The sequence below is a fragment of the Malurus melanocephalus genome, unplaced genomic scaffold, assembly GCF_030028575.1.
Source record: "Malurus melanocephalus ecotype Western Australia unplaced genomic scaffold, MMel_1.1 scaffold_220, whole genome shotgun sequence".
NCBI classification, from domain to species: Eukaryota; Metazoa; Chordata; class Aves; order Passeriformes; family Maluridae; genus Malurus; species Malurus melanocephalus.
In genome coordinates, this window is record NW_026623452.1 from 830,813 (window position 1) to 853,307 (window position 22,495).

At 44.4% G+C, this 22,495-nt stretch overlaps 1 protein-coding gene across 1 annotated transcript; it reads left to right on the forward strand.

The window, feature by feature from the left end:
* Positions 1–301: 301 nt before the first annotated feature.
* Positions 302–21,906, forward strand: KLHL6 (kelch like family member 6). Its single transcript, XM_057374258.1, has 7 exons — positions 302–605; positions 5,362–5,527; positions 11,073–11,522; positions 13,603–13,840; positions 17,184–17,386; positions 18,312–18,525; positions 20,915–21,906. Exons 1-7 carry the CDS (start codon positions 346–348, stop codon positions 21,214–21,216), a joined length of 1,833 nt encoding a protein of 610 aa, XP_057230241.1. The 5' UTR covers positions 302–345; the 3' UTR covers positions 21,217–21,906.
* Positions 21,907–22,495: the final 589 nt, after the last annotated feature.

Genomic DNA, 22,495 nt, shown 5'->3' on the forward strand with positions numbered 1-22,495 from the left:
TGCACCTATCAACACAACCAGCAGACCCAGATAACAGCGAGGGACTGGCTTGAGGGTGGGAAGCAGGCTGTCCCTGTCATTTGTAATCTTCTCACATCCAGAGGCATCTTAAGGCCTTTCTAAACACATTGATACTGCCTGAAAATCACTGAAAAAACCTACCCTTTGTTTGTGTTAACAGGATGAGAAAGTGCAAGGCTTCCTGTTATGTGTGTGTGACAGCTRTAGATAAGCAGAGACCTCTGGACAGGAAATCCGCCCAACTTCTGCAGTGTGATTCGTCTGAAGCTGAGGAGCTCTTTTTAGATCGAAGCACCAACAGAATGAGACGGGGCTGGACAGAAAATGGGGGACACACTGGAGAAGAGCTCTGAGGAGCCTGAGATCTCTTTGGACAATGAGTGTTCGACAAAAATGGGGGATCTGGTGGAAGTCTCGAGTGGTGAAAAGGTCAAGTTTGATGATACGGGTCTCTCCCTGGTGCTCCAGAATGGCCTGGAGAACCTTCGGCTTGAAAATTCCCTTACAGATGTCATCCTGTGCGTGGACAGCAGGGAATTCTCCTGTCACCGAGTGGTCCTTGCTGCAGCAAGCAATTATTTCAGGTAAGATTYGTAACAAACAAAACCAATAAATTTACTTTGTTTCTTAGACTTGAACTGTACGTCTCCAAGGAATGCAAACTGGRTGCTAAAGTCTGCAAATTTCATGTAAGCCTCTAACTCCTTCATCTTTCAGCTCATTTCTTTTAAAGTTGGAGACTTAAATAAGGCAGGTGCCAAGTGCGGATTTGCCGGAGTTCCGGAGTTCCGATGCAAGCACTCAAAAAACTCACTGGAGGCATGCAAACAAAGAGAGAATGCTGGCAGACAAGTGCATGAGAAAAGRGTGTTTTAACCAAGTATCTTTAGCCATTTGTACTGTCCCTTTGGGACCTGGGCAAGGAAGAATACCAATTCAGATAACAGGCTATATTTATTGAAATACCAGTGGGKTTTGGAACTTGCTAATTTTTCCAATTACCATTCTGGGGTAAAAATACATACTGCATTAAATTGTTGAGGAGGAAAGAGAAGGAATTTTCCATCTCTCCTAGGGTAATCGGAAATCAATTTCAATGGGAAATATCTCCTTGAAAGCAATTTTGTCACTTCACCCTCTCCTTCTGGTCTGTTTGAAGTTTTCATTCTTTCAGTACAATAGATATTCTGTTACTGATATCTGATACTACTGGCCAACAAGAACAAATTTTAAACACACAGAGGAACTTGGTATCAGTTTTAGCACAGATTTTCCATTATCATTTAGACAACATCATTTAGACAATCACATTTGCATGGCTGGGATTTTTTTTCTTTCTTTCTTTTACTGCWAAAGTGGTCAGATGACTGAACAGCTACAGAGGAAACACGAGAAAAAAGAACCTGTGACCATTTGTGACATGAGCAGAAAGCTAATTTTAATGGAGTCTGCTAAGCTTTGCTGGTAGTGCCTGGAAGAACAGTTCTGCTTTTATAATCTAGAATAGAGATTGTGTCTGTAAATATTTGGAGACAGATATTATTTCTACAGAAAGGCTATATTTATTACTTATGAGAAAATGTACAGCTAAAAGCAGAGATGCTCAAATATTTCTTACCAACATTGTGTGTGGAATGGACAGCAGATGTACAAATTAAAATCAGAATTATCATAATGATACTTCGACAACTTCCCCCCCCCTCCCCAATTCCACTATGAGAAAAGGTCTGCAGTCAGAAGGACTTCCCAGTTAAAATCAGGCAGATAGTTTTATGAGTACAGCTGTTGGCTGGTTTTCCACTGAGCCCTGAGTTACAGCCTATCTTTTGGAAGGAAGGTAGATACCTGGCTGGAGGTCACCTCATGCCAAGACAATTGCACACATGAGTAGGGTCTGTCCCTCTGAGCACTTCTGTTTTGCTTGGCTTTCCATAGGGTTGAGATTCATTACATCCCACTGCTGGCCTCTCTGTCAGTGCCTCTTGTCATGAGTCTTTGGGTTAGTTTCAGTCATGTTTGGTACAGAATTGAAATCTTAARCCTGAAGTTCCCATGAGCTTGATGGAAATCTGCAGCTAGGAGAGGAGAGGTGCTGGACTGGCACCCCTGGCACTGTAGTGCCCAGAACAGCCAAAGCACACTGCCCCTGCTTGCTGGGCACAGCCAGCACAGAGCTGAGCATCCTGCGGGGACCCCAAAATGTGTGTGACAGGAATAACAAGGGAGAATGGAGGGCTCAGGAAGGGGAAGCTGAGGTAATTATGAGCAGAAAAASGAGGACACAAGTCTGCAGGGAACTGAGCTTCACCGGTTCTGCTGCTCACAAGGAGRTTTCATTCATCTTGCCATAATTTGCTAGAAGCTGCATGGCTCCAGAGAAAGAAAGAATTCTTAAATCACACTGTTCTGTGAGTACTTTCCACACTATTACAGGACCTCTAATAGCCATGCACGGGAGCAAAGCGAAGTGAGCCAGTGACTCATGGGCTTCATTCTCCTGCAAGAGCAAATTACACAACCCCCTTCCTGAAAGTTGGGTGCCGCAGCGCAGGCAATCTGCAGCAGCTGACTGGAACACGGTTAAACAGAGCTAACCACTTCTAGTTGTTCTTCAGCACTGCTTGAGAGAGATAGACTAGTTCTTGTCTGCTCTAGCCATGTACTGCACCAGCAGGCATAAAACATTAACTCTCTATTTGCTTGTGTGATGTWACAAAGCAGAGAAGAGAAATACCAGCTGAGTAAGGTGGAACAGCAGCTCTTTAGTCCTGCACTGCCCAAGGGAGTGGGAATGGGGCTGGGAGAGGTTGAAGCCATTTTATGCACATCCTCAAGCTCCAGCGTGGTTGTTTGAAGTCAGGTTTGTAATTCCAAGCACAAGCATTCCAGTGTGGGACGGTGCTTGGTAAGTGCTTCACAAATTGCAGCCATTCATTTATTTTATTGAGATTTCTCCTTGGGTTTTTTTTTTCTGATTTACCCATTTTAAGGTTTCTAAATTTGGTGGGCCCTTACTTCAGATGCACATTTCTTAGAGTACATGTTGGTTCAAAGGTGCAGTTTAGAATTATACAGGGACAAGAACCAGGGAAACAGACAATGGAATTAGTAGCCAATCTGAAGTATTTAGAGTATCCTGGGGGTAAATTCAGAAAGATTCAGGGGCAGCATTTTAATCCCTGGGAGCGAAGCTCCATCTGATCAGCCTAAGTGGTGTCAGGTATTCCCTCCAGCCGGCACACAGCGTGGGAATGAGGAGCACTCCATCTGAGCAGAAGGAAGGCCACGGGAATCCAGTACAGCACTGCCCTATTCAGCCCTATCAGATTCTAGAGCAGAGTGCTGGTAGAAGAGCAAGGTGCTTTAGATGAGTGATTTCTGCAGCTGACAGCTATGTCACATGAATCCACATCCTACGAAACCAGGAGTGGATGACAGCTCTAAACCATTTACAAAAATTAGGAGACAGATTGGCCAAAGCACTTTGACCAGCCCCCTGTGCAAAGTCAACACCAGAATGCTGAGGCTGGTTTCTGAGCAGCCTTGCAAAAGTGTAACGCTGGGTAGGTATCTCTGACTGACCCCATCAGACACTCYGGTTTGTGGGACGGAAATGAGWCTCTCACCTCCCCGACTGGGATGGYTTAATACAAGACTGGAGTCACCARTTACAGAGAYGAAAGGAAGAAGAGCAGACAACACCTGCACCCTCCATGGGCCTGCTTCTCGTTCAGATGAAGCATCCGGCACCGGTCAATCTCACAGCTGGAATGGCTGTTGCATGCCAACCTCCCTCTCTGTGCTGAAGCCCATTCCCAGGGACAAGTGGGAACTGAGAGCTGCTGTTTTCRGATGGACACCTGCCCACCCACCCCATACATCACTTGACACTTCCACAGGGAGAGAAGCTAAATGAATTCCAGTCTTGTGGTCACTGAAGTTAAGGAGAATTCTGTCTTAATGCCTTTGAAATATTATGATTTCAGTGGTAGCAGAAGCTGGACCATGAGGCAGAGCAATGGAACAAAACCTCTAATGAGCTGAGTGAAAAGAAAATTGAGAATATTTTGGCTGAACAACTTTTCTGACAAGTAACTTCTCTGCCCAAATTTCCTGCTCAAAAGTTAGGTCTCTTTATCCAAAAGGCAGTTTTGCACACTGAGGTAACTAAGACCTTGCTATAAAATTTCTGCTGAGGTAAGGAACAGGTAGTTCTTACAGCAAGTAGCAGCTGGTATCCTCCATCCATTTGCCAGTCATCGTGCCTAACTGCTTTGCAATAAAATCTGTTTACATCTTGGTTCCAGTAARATGTGTCAATCAGACAGCTTTATTCAGGCACTTCTTTTACAAGAAAAGCATGGCCTAAGACTTGGGACCTCTAGCCATTTCCCAGGTTGCATTGTCTTGTCAACACTGTATATGACTAATAAAGAAGGGCTTGGAATGCAGGGTAAAGAGCTCTTCTAATTAYACTGTAGATCTGCACATGTTTTTCACCAATGCAGTTACAAGTGGACTCATGTAATTCGGATCTGTTGAGACAGATTCCAAATGAGTTGACATCTCATTCTCTGAATGCAGTGAACAAGATGGGGCTGATCAAAATCCTAAGTAAAAGCAAAAAGCACTAGAAGAATTACTTAAATCTATGAATGGAAAATGTATAGGATGATGCTGTGTGTGTCTTGCAGCTGTCACAATACAAAATGGATTTAAACAGCCCTTAGAGAATTTCTGATTTATACCTCACATGAAATATCTGCCTAGTGCCAAAGTTGTGTGTGATGGTCACCTTTCAAATGCAGTATTATCCATCAAAGACGAATTGGTTTTACCGTGTATGAAATCACTGCACTTTCTGGCTGACAGTAGTTCCAATTCATGCATATTCAATTRCTTCTCCTGCCAGAAGGTACCAATTCTACAATCTCAAAATTTAGCAGCGGAAAAGTGAGACTCTTTTTGGAAGAAAATCCATAAGCCATTCTCCCCTGGCCTACCTTTGGTAATAATGTGGTCAAAGCTATGTTGGGAAGACACACAAACCAGTCCCACTCAGGGAAGGTCCCAGCCACCTTTTGCTGCCATGGAGCTCTAGGTCTGCAGTACAGAACAGCTCAGAGGTATAAACACAAGCTGTGTGTATGCCTTACCAAATTCCTGAGTACAGAGGTAGAAAAGCAACAAAAAGATTTTTCTTGTTTCTTTTCAACAGGAGTAATTGCATCAAATATGAAGCAATCAGAGTATTCTGTGTTGAAATCTAAATAGYCCAATGTTTTCAGAATGCCTCATCCTGACTGGACTGCAGTAAAAGATAAATGTCTTTCTTTCCAGGGCCATGTTCTGCAATGATTTAAGAGAGAAATATGAGGAGAAGATCATACTAAAAGGAGTTGATGCAGAAACCATGAATATACTCTTGGACTACACCTACACCAGCAAGATGCTCATCACAAAGCAAAATGTACAGAAAGTCTTGGAGGCCGCCAGCCTCTTTCAGGTACAGATAACTCAAAAGTACTGACCCAATGATACTGCTCTGGCAGTCTTACCTTGGTTAACACACTGTAAACTTCTCTGATTTCCTGGGTTCTGGAAGCATTTTGCTCCGTATTTACTCGCATTAAGGTAAAAAATGGCAGTGGCAGCCACGTACTGGAATTTTGCCATGTAAACAGGCAAAGAGCTGGGCTCTGCCTCCAAGAGCTGCTCCCACAAGCTGCCTGCCTGGCAGTGCTCCCCAAAGCTCAGCTSAGCCTGAGAAGGCCAGTCAGAAGGGTCAGTGGGCAGCAGCTGGCATGGCTGGCCAGAGCAGGAAGCTACTTTGCCTCGCCATCTYCCCTGCCTTGGGACTGAGGGTTGCCAGCCAGAGTTAGCATCCTCCTTTGTAGAACTCATGATGTAAAGGGTTTAGTCATGACCTGGGACTCATGGAAGTCAGWCTGGGGCTGTGTTACTCAGCCTTTGGTCCATGAGGTATTCACGTGTCCAGTTAATCACCTGTGAGGTCTACCAAATTGCAGTGTGTGGTACCATGCTGCACATTGCTAACAAATTGTAACCAACAAAAACTCCAAGTGCCAAAGTGCATGTGTGTCCGGTCTCCTCATCAAGGATGGCAAGAAACATCCAACTCCATAATCGTCATGGTTCATGAGGGAATTCAGATTCTTGAATCTTACATGGGAACTTTGCTCTGCAGTTCTAGAACTCTGTTTTCTAGAGCACATGTCCTGGGAGGAGCAGCTGAAGGAGCTGGGGGTATTCAGTCTGGAGAAAAGGAGGCTCGGGGTGAACCCTACTGCTCTCTKCAATTCCCTGACAGGAGGCTRTAGCCAGGTGGGGGTCAGGCTCTTCTCCCAGGTAARAAGTGATAGGACAAGAGGAARTTAGCTCCAAGGAAGGTTTAGATTGGATGTTAGAAAAAATGTCACAAAGTGCTCCCCATGGAAACTTTAATGTCATCTGAGCTCACAGTGCAGTAACTCACTGACCAACACTACCAAGTAGTTGCATTCAATGGCTACTTTTGGTTCATTTTCAGGACAATTTTATTTTTCGCTTTTGTTTTCATTTGAACCTTTTTTCCTTAGTATCATTCCTCATCTTTTTGGGTTTTATTTACTGGAACTATCAGATGTATAAACTTATGTTTTTTCATGTATTTTCCCTATTTACATTAAAATTAAGATTAAATTTGTTTCTGAAGGCTTCTGCTTTAAGAAAATGATCAAACTCTATTAGAACAATGATAAAATTGTGAGGATACTGTAAGTAAGAATAGTAAATTACAAAAAAAAMCTTAAAAAAATCTAGAACACCAGAAATATTCAACTAAAAACAGTGATTGTCTAGGATACTATCAAGATTTATAAAGTCTTAAGATCTCACATTTTAATGTGAGGGTTTGGGCTGATAATGTGTTTTGTGCCAAAAAGATTTAGTAACTACTAAATCTTTAGTAATCTTCTAAATCAAGCTGACAGAACTAGAGTTCTGCCAGTTGGTCTGTGCTATTTATGCTGAGAGTTGGAAGAATCAAATGTTTCATTTGGATATAACAACGGCTGAAAAGATTATTTCTTCAATTTATTGTAACATTTTTGTTTGAGAAATTCTTTCAAATTAGTGACRTGAGAAGTTATAATTCAAAATTGAAACTTTTTATTAATCTTGCAGACTTGGCAAAGAACCAAAGAAGGAATAATCTGCAGTTCTACATAATGCAGTATATACATTCCACAATAGTTACTCCACTTTTCTCTAGAAACTGTTTTTGAAAAAGTTTTGCGTAATTGTACCTTCCTTTACTCCCTTCTAGTAAGTTTTGACCAAATGCAGTCACAACTGTGAGCAGGAAGAGGCGGAAGGCTATTTGGAGAGAGCAGACATCCCTGCTGCAGTGCGCTTTCCTCCTGGGGGAAGCAGGTGAAGGGAGCTGCTGAACAGCTAAGCCTCACCCTCAAGTGACCCAGACAAATTTTTTCCACCTAAAGCAAAGTTGCAACATGAGTTCAAGTCACCTCCCCTGTCTGGGCTGGTGGCTGCCCAGCCACTGCACTTGCAAGGCTGGTGCCCACCCTGAGTCCCGCCCAGCACCCTGTGCCACCCACACTGCCTACAGAGCTGCTTGTCCTTTCACCCCTGGGAAGGGTCAAGATCCCAGCTGCTGCCCAGGGCCATGGCCAGGAGCTYTGCTTACTCTGCAGCAACCTTCAGACCTGCCTACACTGCTCCTGCCTTGCCACGAACTCTGTATTACCCATTCCCTCAGCTCCGTTTGGGTGAGGGGCCACATCAGCTGCTGTGCTGGAAACAAAGAAGTTGTGAGAGAGAAGCAGATGAAAAAGAAACAGTATTGTCACCAAAGGCTGCRATGCCCACTGCCACGGAAATGCCAAAGGCTGTGATGCCCATAGCCATGGAAATGCCTCGTGCAGTGGAACAGTGGAGAATGGCCTGAGCTGCCCTCTCTAAGCAGAGCAGGGCTGCTCTGCCCTCAGKGCACGGCTGGAGCACCAGCAGCCGGATGGCCTCACTGACCCCCAAAGCACCCCTCATCCCTGTGTTAATCCACTTTCCATGAACAAGATGCTCTGAGGGAAATACCATACTGACACCTGACTGCCTTCCTGAGGCCACGGAGCAGTGACCATCCAGGGCGGCTGCTGCAGGCCCGTGCCACTGTGCAGAGCTGGCTGTGCCTGACAAGAGGGCACCATTTGCTAASAAAGGGCTTCAGGGCAGCTCCCAGTGGGAGAAGGGCTCACAGGCTCAGGAAATGGCCAGCTCCCCAGAGAGCAGCCGTGCAAGGGTGACTGTACCCCTCAGCCACCCAGCTGCTCCAGCCTGGGCCCCTCAGGGTGCAGGTGTCACCGCTGAGCCGGGACGTGCTGCCCCTGCAGCCACAGCAGAGCCTGTGGCCGAGGGCCACCAGCTGCAGGGTGCAGGAYCCGACCCCGAAGTGTGCTGCATACAGAGAGGGATTATGAATAAGAGCCCTTTCAGTCACCATTGCCTTCCCTTTCTGGGGGCTCTAGCTGGGGGCAGAGCCGCTGGCACTGCTGGCACTGCTTACACTAGACTATTGAATCCAAGCTGGGACAAGTGAGGACTTATATGGGGAGAATAAACTTTACTATTCACAGTGAAGGCTAACTGGAGGCCAAGTAAGCATATGGGATGTCTCTAGCAAGTGAGAACCTGGATTCAAATGGGTATTAGGAGAAGGACCAGCTTATTGGAGAAACTGTTCTCAGGGAACAGCACTTTTAAAGTGCCTGGAGTGGCRTTAGGGGGGTACTCACAGTGGATAAGCAGAAAATTCAGAGATCTGCCAGAATAATCAGAGCAGATGGAGCAGAGGGTCAGGGGTGTCTTCCTTCTGATGTTCTGTTTAGTCCCAGCTGCTCTCCTGGGACTGACTGAAGTATGCCCAGCAAATTTTGGGGASTTTTGGGGGGAGTTTTGTCTCTAAATGAAGGCAGTGGTGGGGAGACAGTGCAGCACAGAGATRAGGAGCAGAACCAGGGGAAGTCCTGCCCTGATTCACTCCAAGCAGCCCAACCTCTCTGGTAAAGCCCTCAGAGGGGCCGTTTCCCACACCCACACCTCGCAGTTCTGCATTTGCCTGGCCGCAAACAGCTACCCAGTGAGCTAATGGGGCCTGTGGCTGTGAGACCAGTGTGCACTGCCTGGGAGAAAACCTCTGCTGTCCCTCGTGAGTATCACTCTGAACAAGCCATGTATAAATAATTAGAGAGCTMTGCAGAGGTTTGCTGTAGGCTGGTGAGAACATTGTTTTGGGGTCTACTCCCAGACTCACAGATGACTCAATGAATGACTTTGGCAAATCCTAGGTTTGTTTTTTTTTAGTGTCTCATTACTGACAACTTTGAATGCTTAGGCTTAATCAGCTTAATTAGGCTGATGCTTAACTTCCTCAGGTCTGAGGCCTACCTAGTGGCAAAATCCTTTCAGATCCTCAGGGWAATGCCCTAGTGAATTCAAAGTGCTGCCTGGTGCTAGCCCTGAGAACAGGCAAGGTGAACGTGGCAGGGGCCGAGGGGTCACCAAGCCACGGTGCCCCCRTGTACCACTGACATATTTATATCACAATGGCATCAGCATGTTCTGAGACCTCACATAGCCCCGTTCATCAAGTCAGTTGCATTTCTCTAAACTTTTGACCACATCTAAATGTAAAACAGGAACCAGGCAGTCTGTACGCAGCGTCTGCATCGCTCAGCTCTGATAAACAGTCTAAATATGTCAACACGACACCGACAGGTCTGGAAGATTCTACCCTAATTACTGAAACAAATCTACATACTACAGTGTTTAAAAATGTTTTSCTTCCTCTTTGCCCCTCAATTACTGTTATGCAACTTTCCCCAGTGTCACAGCATGAGTTAAAATGGTTTGCTTGCTGACCCTGGATGGAAAAACTACCCAAAAAAGCATGGATGGAAATGCACAACATTAGCTCTGACCCATCTGTATTGCACTGCTCAGGGGCAATATCTGAAATCACAGAGGTGATGGAAAACCCAGGATGAAGCCCTGTAACTGATCAGGTCTACCCAAAACTGGTTCCCAGCTCCTGAATAATCACCAGCAATCCAGCTTAGATCATGGTTCATGGAAATACCCTGCAGACATCTGTGGCTTGGAATCTGCATTTGACACCCTYAGGTGGGGGTATTGTGCCAAGGCAATTTGTAAGAGTGGTTGTGATGCCTTACTGAATGCTAACACTGCCAGTTCTCTGGTTAAGGAGACTCTGTATAAAATGCATATCAGTATTTTTTTCCACCAGTGATGATGACAAAGGTCACTAGACCTTCTGAAGGCCTCCCCTGCAACAGACTCTTGCCAGACAACCCTGGGTGTCAGGAAATTCAAAAGATTTGCTGATGTCCAATCTCTTCCTGCCACTTATCCCGATTTAAGACTGCTGCCCATACCCTCTGCTAGTGCAGCACGCTGTTCCAAACCTCCCAGACCTTAGTGCTCATTTTCCACCCACTCTTGCAAGGCCTCAGATACATTTGGAGTTTGGATGGTGGGAGCATAAATGGAGACAGTGGGGCCATTCACTCTAAAACCAGAATCTGCTCTAGTTGGTCAGAACTGACATGCAAGATGAAGCAGGACAAGCAAATCAGAAGCTTGGGGTCCTTGTCTGTGCTTTGTAACTCCATGATGGCCAGTGTTTCTAGATCTTATGGAGGAAAAGGGAATGGCAGGAAAGCCTTTCGGGAAATAAATAAAATTAATGAGTGTTATAAATCTTCTGCATCCTGAAAGAGGGAAAATAAGCAATTGGATGCAGAGGGAATAAAAACAGTGGGATGAAGAAATTCCCATTTCAGACCACAGATTCTGGGAGGTAGCTGTGCTCAAATGACCAATTTCTCGTCTCCCCCAGCTCTTTGCTGTATTTGGCATGGCTGGTTGTGACCCAGCCCCGCAGCTCCATAGCTGTCCTGTGACACAGTCACACAGTAACCCTTCTGTGCTTACACACCTTTTTGTGCCCCCAGTTCCTTCGCATGGTGGATGCCTGTGCCAGTTTCCTCACCGAAGCGCTCCAGCCAGAGAACTGCGTTGGCATCCTGAGGCTGGCTGATGCCCACTCCCTGCACAGCCTGAAACAACAAGTGCAGAACTACATTATCCAGAACTTCACCCAGGTCCTGAACTACGAGGAGTTCCTGGAGCTGCCGGCAGACATCCTGTGCAGCACGCTGAAGAGYGATGACCTGTACGTCACGGAGGAGGCCCAGGTGTTCGAAACCGTGATGAACTGGGTCCGTTACAAGGAGTCGGAAAGGTTTTCTCTCCTGCCSTACGTGCTGGAGAATGTCCGGCTTCCCCTCTTGGACCCTTGGTATTTTGTAGAGACTGTTGAAGCTGATCAACTCATTAGACAGTGTCCAGATGTCTTTCCTTTGCTCCAAGAAGCAAGAATGTACCATCTGTCAGGCAATGAGGTGAGTAAAACAGGAAGGAACACTCTCTGTCAATGTGTCATGCTTCACCTTAAAAATTTATTTGGAAGGAGCAGTGCCATGGGAAAGAAAAAGGTACTCACACTGCAGTTTCACTAACTAGTGCTACTGAAAAGTCAAAATGGGCCTCAGAATTTATCCTGCYGACTTAGAGAGTTCAGAAGCTTTTGGTGGGTTATTTTAAAACAAAGTGTACAGCTTCCTGTTTAGGAACATCTGAGCTTGACCCTTCATACACCCTCTTGTTTACTCTTGCTAAATGAAGACCCTAGGTAGACTTCCTCATAAAAAGGCAAATGGTGTTACCCCTGACACCTCACCCTCTCAGTTACTTCTTCAAGCCTAAGAAATGAAGAATAATTTTTCTACCAAACTGTGCCACAATCTGTAATGACTCTTTCAAATGTGAATATGTAACATCTTCCCCTGTTACTTATGGAGCAAAAGGCTTCATTAAGGGAAACGTTCTTCCTCCCCTGAAGAAGACAGACAGTCTCTTTTCAGAGATGTCTGCCCATCTGCCATTCGCAGAGGTCCCTGCACCCAAAGAGACAGATTAATCCTGACATCCAGTCGAGTCCTGTCCTGCCTGCTCAGTGCAAGCTGTGGTGGATCTCTGGTTCTTCAATTGCCTGTCSCCTTTGGAAAGTTAGATAGCATTCACATCTCCTTGCCCAAAATATGGGGGAGAGGGGAGAGCAACCAAGAGGTCAGTTTTCACAACAGGAGCAAAGTATGTGAGTGTGTGAAGAAACGTGCACCTCCTCAGTCAGAGAGTCAGAGGAGGGCAGGAACATGTTTTGGGCCATCACTCACCTGGATGTGTCACTGGCACGGCGGTGACTGCCTCAGACACTGCATGGTGACCTGGGGCAGTGCTGGCCAGTCCGGTGGGAACTCCCTGAGGAAGCCTTGTCCCGCTGAGCAGTGCTGTCAGGTCCGAGCGGAAAGATAAAGGGAGTGTTGCCCCGGGCTGAACACGCATTACACTCATCTTCAAAGCGACAGCCGCAAGAGGCAGTGCTGCCAGCTGCCCTGCCCCCGGGCTGACGCTTGGCGATGGTGGCTGACAGGTTAAAACAGAGTCCTGGGAACTGGCAAATTCTGGGACTTATGTTCTAAAAAAATGTGCCTAATCACTTTCTAGACATAGTCAAAATGCAAGATTCATSTCTCTGTAGATAGTACTTTTAATGTAGATAAATCATACTGATTTATAGAAACATGTTCAGAGCGGAAGGAGAAGTAAAATCTTAAGCAAGATGCCCCCTGACAAAGCATTTAACCTGTGGGTCTTGTTTGCAAGCATTTCCTCCAAGCAGAACACACGTTTCCAAGCACTCCTTACATTCTTTGCTCCTGGTAAACATCTACCTGGGAAGTGACCTTTTCCTGTGTCTCTGAAACAAAGACCTGGTCATAAGCTGACAAGAAATAAATTAGAGCTAACTATGTTTCAGAGCCTGGTGCTGGCTTCAAGGAAATCCTCTAATTTTGGCTTGAAATAAGAGCTTATACACAAAGAAGCAAATAAAAATAACCCCTCCACAGCTGAGAACTGTTATTGTTCTGGCACTAACATAGCTTCAGGACAAATAATGAAAGCACTTATTTTCTCTTAGCACTAACTGCAGTCTTGCTCTCTCCAAGCTCCCCAGGCATACACAAACCTTGGGCCCCCCACTATCTTGCCATCACTCTGTCAGCCCAAATAAAACCTGTCCTTTTCAGCTACCTGACATGCACCCAGGGTGCAGGACTACTGCTCCTTTGCATAGCTTTTTGTGCCACCCTGGTAATTCCTAAAAGGAACTGAGAGGATCCTAGTAGGTAGGCAAAAGTAACTAAGTCCAGAGTTGGAAAAATCCTGCTGAAAGAAGGATGCAGCAATTTCTACTGAATGCTTTTCAGTCTTTCAACTTAGAAAGCATTAGGTAATTGGTTCAGCTGATGGAAGCTACTGTGATTTGAAAAACAGGTAATCAGAAAAAACGTCACCAAACCTTTCTGTAATTGTAAGTGTAAGTGCCCTGTGTACTCACTGTGTCTCACTTGCATTTAGATTATTACAGAAAGGACCAAGCCCAGGATGCACGAGTTCCAGTCTGAGGTGTTTATGATCATAGGGGGCTGTACAAAAGATGAGAAGTTTGTAGCAGAAGTGACTTGCCTGGATCCTTTGAGGCGAAGCCGTCTGGAAGTAGCAAAATTACCAATCACAGAGCAGGAGCCGGAGAATGAGAATAAAAAATGGGTGGAGTTTGCATGCATTACTCTAAAAAATGAAGTCTACATATCGGGTAAGGAACAAGACATTGAGAGTGCGAGAGGGGAGCAAAGGGTTCTCACAATTATTTCCAGCTTTTATCAAGACCATRCTCGAGGCAGCTTTAGGAAAATTAAGCACTACAGGTATTTTAATGCTTTGACATTGGACAGGCTCCAGAGAGCACTGGACGTGTGAGGASACTGCTCAGCTCTGATTTGAGCACAGGATTCATTTGTAAACAATATTAATCTAATCATGGGTACTTGTGTGCAGCACCCTAAACAGTGACGATGTCACAGAAGGATTCTTGGGAACAGTTTACCAAACATAAAATGACAAATTGCTTCAGCATCTTCTCATGACAAGTCCATTTGAAGCTCCACATTCATAAGCAAAATCCTGTCAGTCTGAGTCACACTGCAAAAGTCAGTCAAGAACCTGCAGGGAACTGTCACTGATGTTTGGTTACCCCTGAAAGCTGCCATCACAGAGGACTCTGGAAGTGCACACCCACAGTTATTAACTTGGCAGTGTAAAGTGTCAAAGCCAGATGCAAATCCCATGGTCCAGACACCCAGCGTGGGCCTGACCCCCTCATGTGCTGATCATCATCCCCAGAGCTTCAGGAAGTGAAATCAACTTCCCCCATAAATACAGTTGAGCTCCACACAGGGGTTTGATCCCAGAGCTACAGAGATTTTACTCTGACAATCAAAAAGTTTAAACTCAAGCTTGTTAGCCACTTKGACAGATGCTTTTGATGGCCTGTCAAAAAACAAGTTTGATAATCTTGTTCTGCTTTCCAGAGGAAAAGTGACAGCAAACTTTTCATCACTGTCACATTACAGACCACGATACAGAACAGGGTCTTCACAGGTAGAATACTTCCTGTTCTGAAAAATCATCCATCAAATTCTAAACTCCCTTAAAACTGAAGAGTAGAAAAGAGGAGGGCAAGCCAAAGTGTGAATGCTTTGCTTAAGTGTGAATAGTGGTTCACTGCCTTTATTCAAATATATTCCATTGCATTCTTTCTTTGGGGTATCCAAATACTTTTGATACTTCAAATATTAATATATTTCAATTTAAAATTTATCAAAGCTTTTTCCTGGGAKAAGAATTAGATTACTCTTCCCATAACTAAAAATAAAACAAGTTTTTCCTTTCATTTTTCCTTTCCATTCATTTTTCCTTTCTCTCCACCATAGAGAGTTTCTAGCATCAGTTCCTCTGTTAAAAGTTAGCTGTATTGAGGGACCTAAGTCAAACACTCCAGCTATGGAGTATTCCTCACACATTCACACCCTTGAGTTGAGAAGTCTTTTTTCCATTTGCCTTTAATTTGTTACCCTTCCCTCTTTCAAGACTTTTTGCATTTTTTTATTCCTGACATCTTTCCCAGTGTCTCTTCTCCACTTTTACTTTCTGGTCTGYCCAGGCTACCTCCAGGCCAGGCTAACACATTCCCTGCTGTGGTGAGTCTAAGCTGGCTTTCTCTTTGCTTCTATTCTCACAGATTGTCTTTCTTCCTTCTCCGCTTACTTTCATATTTTTGAGTCACTCTCTCCACTCCCTCTTTGCCTTTCAACTTTTTGTCCTTTGCATACAAATAAAAGGCTGAGTGGACCAAAGCCATTAGCWTTTTTTTTCAAGCTAAGCCAATTATTAGTGTCTCAATCCTGATTAAACATCTGCTTCCTGCTGCGTGTCCTTCTACTTCTGTTTTCTCTCTTTAGCTCCTGTAATTTGCTTCTCTAATTTGACTTTCATTTTTCCTAACTTGAGCTCCCCTTCCAYGTGCTCATTTTCCTCTGTATCTTGGTACAGTCTGGAGTCTTCCCTGCTCCTTTAGCATCTGAAAAATAGTAAAGTCCTTTGCACAAGATTATGATTACCCTTAGATCATGATTTCCCCAAAACAGCTAAAATGCTTTGACTGGATGGCCTGAAACAGTACATYTGTAGCATAACTAAAAATGACATGAATTCACCATTCTGTCACTTTTACTAGTTTAGGTACAATTTCACTTCAAATTAGAAATAATTGTCATCCGGAGAAAAACAAAATAAACTTCCAGTTCTCTCAAAAATCTCTCCCTGTTCCCTGATGTGCAGCAAATTCACCCACTGGTCTAGCTCAAGCTACCACATGAGTTTCAGCCTGTGGAGGAAAGCATAAACTCATGTCAAAGGGAAATTTCAAGGGACAGCAAAGGGAACACCTGCAGTCTCTCAGCCCCATTGTAGCCATGAATGCTGCATTCAGGCCCTTTGGCCACTTCAGCTATTTGAGTGCAAATAAAATTCAACACATACATGTGAAAAATACYGGGACAAAAGCATTACAAACGACTCTTTCTAGCATGCTAATTATCTCCCATTCAATCTGCTATTTGGCCCAGAGATAGGCTTCATCAGTTTGCAGTGATCTGGCTGCAGTACAGAATACCAATGAAGGCAGACACTTTCTCAATGGAATATGAATTCTCTTTTCAGTATATTCACCGGTGAAGCAAATGTTTAATCAGGTTGCAGATGATGGAATAAGCTACTCAGTCTGTAAATGTGGTTTCAGGCTTAACTAGATCCGTTTGTATTGCAGTTRCACCAGAACTATGCAAACAAAAGYGCTTGTTTAAAACGCTGCTCTCTGTTTTAGCACAAGCAAAGGTTCACTTGCAAGTCAGCTCTAGAATGAGTTTGCAGGGTCCAGTTTTGATCTTTGAGCTATAAATATGAGGTAAACCCAAGTCTGTAGAGAAAGAGACCAGARGGAGAGGTACAAAAATGAGATCCCAGCCATATGTTCCCAAGGTTGGATAGTAAAACTTCCTACAGGTTGTGCAGGACTGCTGTTGGTAGGAGTTCAGATTCAGGTCTCTTGATTTATGATGCAAACCACAGGGCTGGCTGGATCTGCCCTGCACAACCTGGCAGTTCTCCAGCGCAGGCCTGTCTTCACAGGATTTGGCACTACCAGCTGCAGCATCCTCCACTATCTTACTTAAATTATTTTCTGTCCCTTTGCCACATTTTGCAAAGCTCTGGTGGTGCACAAAAACCTCCTGAACATCACCTTGACGGGTGTGGTGGTTGTGCACTCGGTATTGAAATGAAAGTGGTTGTGGTCTGGYAAAGTGAGGAACAGTGATTTATCTTCACTGAATATTTGGCTGTAGCAATTGTTCAATTTCCTTCACTATTAAGTAAACTAAATGCAGAAATTTTCTTCTGTTATAACAGGACCAGTTAACAATCAGCAATAATGATTTCTTTTCCATTGTGAGAGAACACACTTCAATTTAAACATATTGGAGTTTTAAAGWAAATAACCAGCTGTGCTATCATAGTTACCCATTTCATGTGCACTACAGGTGGCAAAGARACAAAGCATGATGTCTGGAAATACAATGCCTCCATCAACAAATGGATACAAATTGAGTATCTCAATATTGGGCGCTGGAGACATAAAATGGCAGTGTTGGGTGGCAAGGTTTATGCCATTGGTGGCTTTGATGGCATGCAGAGAATCAGCAGCATGGAAGCATATGATCCCTTTCACAACTGCTGGTCAGAGGTAAGAAGGCTGTATCATGTAACCTTTTAATCAATTGGAACACTATAATCAGAAAGTCTTAGGGCTTGGAATCATAAAAATGATTGTGTATATTTTCTTTAAGTATTTCTAGTCTTTAAAAACCCTATTTTTCTTTCTATAGAAATACCCTTTAGAAAGTAAAAAGCCCTGGATTACCAGGCAATCATTTCCTGTGAGACRTCTAATACCTAACTTTCTTTTTTTCAGTTGGCTCTTAAAGCTACTAGTCCATAAATCAAGAGGTAAGAATGAAGTATACGTAAGCCAAAGCACAGGCTGAAAACTACTGCTCTGATACATTTAATATGTATATAAAACGTGTATACCAACCTATGCATGATATATGGTATGGGTTATACATTGAAGTTGAAAGTATAGGTTTGAAGGTAAACAGAATAAAACTCCCCAATTCTATTAAATCTACTTCAAACCATGAGAGGAGAGAATTAGGCAATCAATTAATCCATGACAGTAATGAGATTAGGCATTGTAASAGCAGATACAACCCATTGTCTCTAGATTATACAAAGCAAAGGGGATGACTCTAATAATCACAGCTACAAGTAGAAAGATCAGTATGAACAAATTTCTTGTGTTTTTTTTCAGAGTATAACAATATGTAAAGCAGATTTTTGGTATTTCTGACATTTCCTAGCTTTTGAATTATTGATAAAGTAATTTTAAATTCAGCAGTTGAACAGAGCATACTTTCATTAAAGGTTTTTGCAGTCTTAAGAAAAAGCTGAAACATACTTCTCCCTGATCCCTAGAAACGTCATCTTCTGAACCCTGCTTAAAAAGGGAAGTTAAAAGGGATGCCTAACTTAAAATTCCACAGGCTCCCTCCCCACAGGCATCAGTCAGTCTCCTTCAGATGGTTCCTAATGAATTTTTTGGTCCACAGGCTGCTCCCCTCATGGTCAATGTGAGTTCCTTTGCTGCAGCCAGCTACAARAAGAGGCTGTATGTGATTGGGGGCGGCCCCAACGGGAAGCTGGCCACGGACAAGACACAGTGCTACGATCCTGCCACCAACACGTGGAGCCTGAAGGCTGCCATGCCCGTGGAGGCCAAGTGCATCAACGCCGCCAGCTTCCGGGACCACATTTATGTGGTGGGTAAGTGAAGCACCAGGGGCTCTCCTTGTCTGCACACAGCAGGGCTTGTTTCTGTGCTTCTCTGTTAGTTTGGAGTGTAATCACACAGTCAGATGGCTCTTCCCATTGAGCTTAGTGAGGGATGGGAATGCAACATGTTCACAAACAGTAGTGAAAGGTCACCAGGTCAAAATACCTGTTTGCATGGTAGCTGACTTGGAAAGATGGAGCTAGCCCAGAGACAGCTTAAAGCCATCCAAAGATGTGTTCATAGTGGCAAAGGCATGATCTCATGGCAACATCATGTTCTCTCTCCTCTCTAGGGGCATTACACAACCCACTGCATACAGGATTTATGTAGGGATAACAGTTCTAGGAACAGGTCATAGGAGCAGAGCCACTGATACCCAAAGACCCAGAGCTCTTTGCTAGATTGGACCTGGGGTTAACTCAGTCAGTGGCYAGAACTAGAAGCAAAAGTGGAAGAACAAGTGTTTGATGGTGATGARCTATGAGGGGTGCCTGCACACATCTCCAGATGGTGCTGGAAAAATCAAAAGAAAAGAAGAACATTTGTTTCCAAAACGGGAGCTCTGAAAATCTCCCCTCCCTCTCTCAGCCTTGGTGCAGGGAATTTCTCACTTGCAATTTAATCTGTGTGGTGCTGAGAGCTATCATGGAGCTGGAGTATTCATTGAATAATTAATGGTCCTCTGGAGGGAGATTTATAACCTCCATGCATGTGTGTGTATATATATATATATATATATATATATATATATATATATACATACACACCCCACTTCTGTGTACATTCATACCTCATGCTTGTCCCCAGCACAGGAGCTGACCTCACCCTGTTTGTACAAGATGACAGAGAGAGAAGGCACATGACTTATGGGCTAGCTGATATAACTCCTATAAAATGAACATGATACTCCTGTCACCATTCATTCAGCATCTCAGTCAGGAATATCCATTAACACATCTCTTGTTTACCTATCTGAGAAACAAATCTACTTCAGTTGGATAGAAATCAGCCCCAGCTGGAGTTTAAAAGATAAAAGAGCATTTGGTTACTGCATCCCAAACAATCAAATTACCCAGACTGATGAATTACCAATTGCCAGGTGAATCACTACAAGTAACAATGTTTGTTTTCAGTCTGTTCCAATTAAGTCACCTCTTAATGACTCGATCACCCCTCAAGTAAGGGACTTGTATTATCATACTCAGAGTATATTATAACTACCACAGATAAATGCTCACTTGTCAGCAGGGAGGATCCCAGGACTTGTTGCACCTCATCAATAAGATGATGGCTTCACGGTTTCCCCGGCACTATCCAAGAGGATGGTGCCAGACTCTTTTCAGTAGTGCCCAGGGACAGGACAAGGGGTAGTGACCATAAGTAAAACATAAGAAGTTCCACCTCAGTTTGAGGAAGGACTTCACCATGTKGAGGATGGCAGAGCACTGGAACAGCTGCCCAGGGAGGTTGTGGAGTCTCCCTYTCTGGAGGCATTCCAAACTCACCTGGATGTGTTCCTGTGTAACCTGCCCAAGGTGACCCTGCCTAGGCAGGGGGGGTTGGGACAGGATGATCTACAGAGGTGCCTTCCAAACCCAACAATTCTATGATTCTGTAAAGCTACTACAGAAGACTCATTTAGTCTCTGCAAACTTTAGAATAAGAACCATTTAGCTCTTGGTAATCTCAGGAGGAAATATATTTTCATAGCCTTTCTTGAGAATTGAGGTATTGACCATATTTTTAAGACAAAAGGACCCTGCAAGATTGAAAAGGTGCACTAAAAGTTTCAAGAGTGACTACAGTTTTGGGAAACAGAAACTGGAGGTCACCCTCTGTTTGACAAACTCATAACAAGATTATTGGTTCTGTCTGATTACTGGTTCAAAATCCCCCTAAACAAGGAAGGGAGTTTGAAAGCAGCCAGCTCCAGATAGAAGGACATTTGATGGACACACGGACAATGAAGTTAAAGGAGTCAGTGACAAAACCCTGTACCCATTTCTAATAGTGATGGCTTACCACAGTTGGTTCTCCATGATCTAAATTCTCTTAAACAAGATTGTATTTTTCTGAGGCTTTGTCCTTAGCTGGAGCAGCAGRTATGAGGGAGGTCTGTTGCTGGGTGCACTGTGGTCATGCTGAATGATCACAGYAGTTTGTTCTGGACTCAAATTCCACAGCCTTATGAACAATAAGTGACATTCTGCAGATCAGGCTTACAAAACAATGAAATATCCTGTCACCTTGCTTTTTCTTGGCTTTGGGGCTGAAATCATTCTTACGAATGTCAGGAATGGAGTCTTGYTGAAGTGGATGGTTGAATTAAAATCCCTTACAGGAATGGCCAGTGCAAACCAATATCYATTTTCTCTCTAGGTGGGGCAATGAAAGCCCTCTACTCCTACAGCCCTCAGGAGGACACGTGGTGCCTGGTCACTCAGTTCACCCACGAGAGAGCCAGCTGTGGCATTTCTCCTTGCAACAACAAGCTGTTTATCACCGGGGGCCGAGATGAAAAGAACGAAGTTATTGCAACAGTGCTCTGCTGGGACCCTGAAACTCAGAAGCTGACAGAAGAGTGTGTCCTGCCCCGGGGGGTGTCTCACCACGGCAGCGTTACCCTCAGGAAGTCTTACACGCACATCCGTAAGATTGTGCCCGCGGCAGTTTCTGTCTGACCGCAAAGGAACCCGATACCTCCGTGCCCTGTGGCACAGACTGCAGTGAGGATGGTTTTTAGCTTCAGGAAGCAATGAATGGAAGCACCACCACAGGTCCTCTGCGGGGATTTGTATATATGCTCAGTCCTTGCGTTTCCTCTGTACAGTATATCCTTAAATTATCTTAATTCCTTCCCTCTACAGAAAAACAAAGGGACCAGCTGTAGCTTACTCCTGCCAACACAATACCTCGAATCAGACAAAGAAATGTGATGTGTAAGTGGGAAATTTACTTCCCAGCTATATCTACCCTTAAATGTGCTTGAACTGGCTCAGTCTGGTACCAGAGTTTAGTAAATTATTTATTTTTTTTAAGTTGGATTTCCAATACCGACTAGTGAAAAGAACAGAAGTTGCTTTTGGAATTAAATATTTGTAACTTTGGTGGAACATAACATCATGTCTTCCAAAGCTGTGGTTTTTTTCCCCTGTGGTTGGCTCATTTAGATTAAGTTTGAACCTGTTTGTTTGTTTGATTGATTGATTGTTTGTAGAGACATTGGTAGTTTTTCAGTTCTGCATCACCAAAAAAATCCATCTCATTTTGCAAACCTTGCTGTCATTCCCAAGAAAGAGACTGCCCAGACTGCAAATGTAAATGAACGCTAATCTGTTGCCACTGAACATTCACTGTGGCTGTTTTCTAAATAAAACAGACCAAAACCTAGTTTCCCTTTTCTTTGTTTGTGTCGGGTGACTGTSGTGCCCGGAAGGCCTTTTCCTCTCCCCGCTGCTGCACGCAGGCAGAGCAGCGGAGCCCGACTGCTCCATCCCTGCCTCCATCCCCGCTGGRTGGCAGTGCGCTCCCAGGATTTTTCTCACGGGTTTTGTTTTCCTGGAACGCAATCGGACAAAGCAGTCTGCTGGAGAGAAAAACAGTTCCAGGTACTGTGTCCCAGCCTGGTTCCTGAGACCATCACATGCTGTACCAGAAGGGGCAAATGTTCAACAGCCCACGAGGGCCCGAGTCTCAAGTCCCWGCATCTGGGTCAATTGTAGGGAAAGAAAAACAAACATGGAAGAGGTCACGCCCGGGACGCCCTGGGACACTCTTGGCCAAAGGCTGGGAACATATTCCCGTCCCTCCTCCCCTGCCTAGTTGCTGGAAAGAGCCAACTCACTATTAAATCAAGACAGAAAACACTGYGCAAAACAATYTCYCCRAGCAGAGAGTGGTGACTCCTTCCAGCCTTCCCTCCCTCTCTGTAATGTCTCCTTTTGCCTTATACAGCATTAC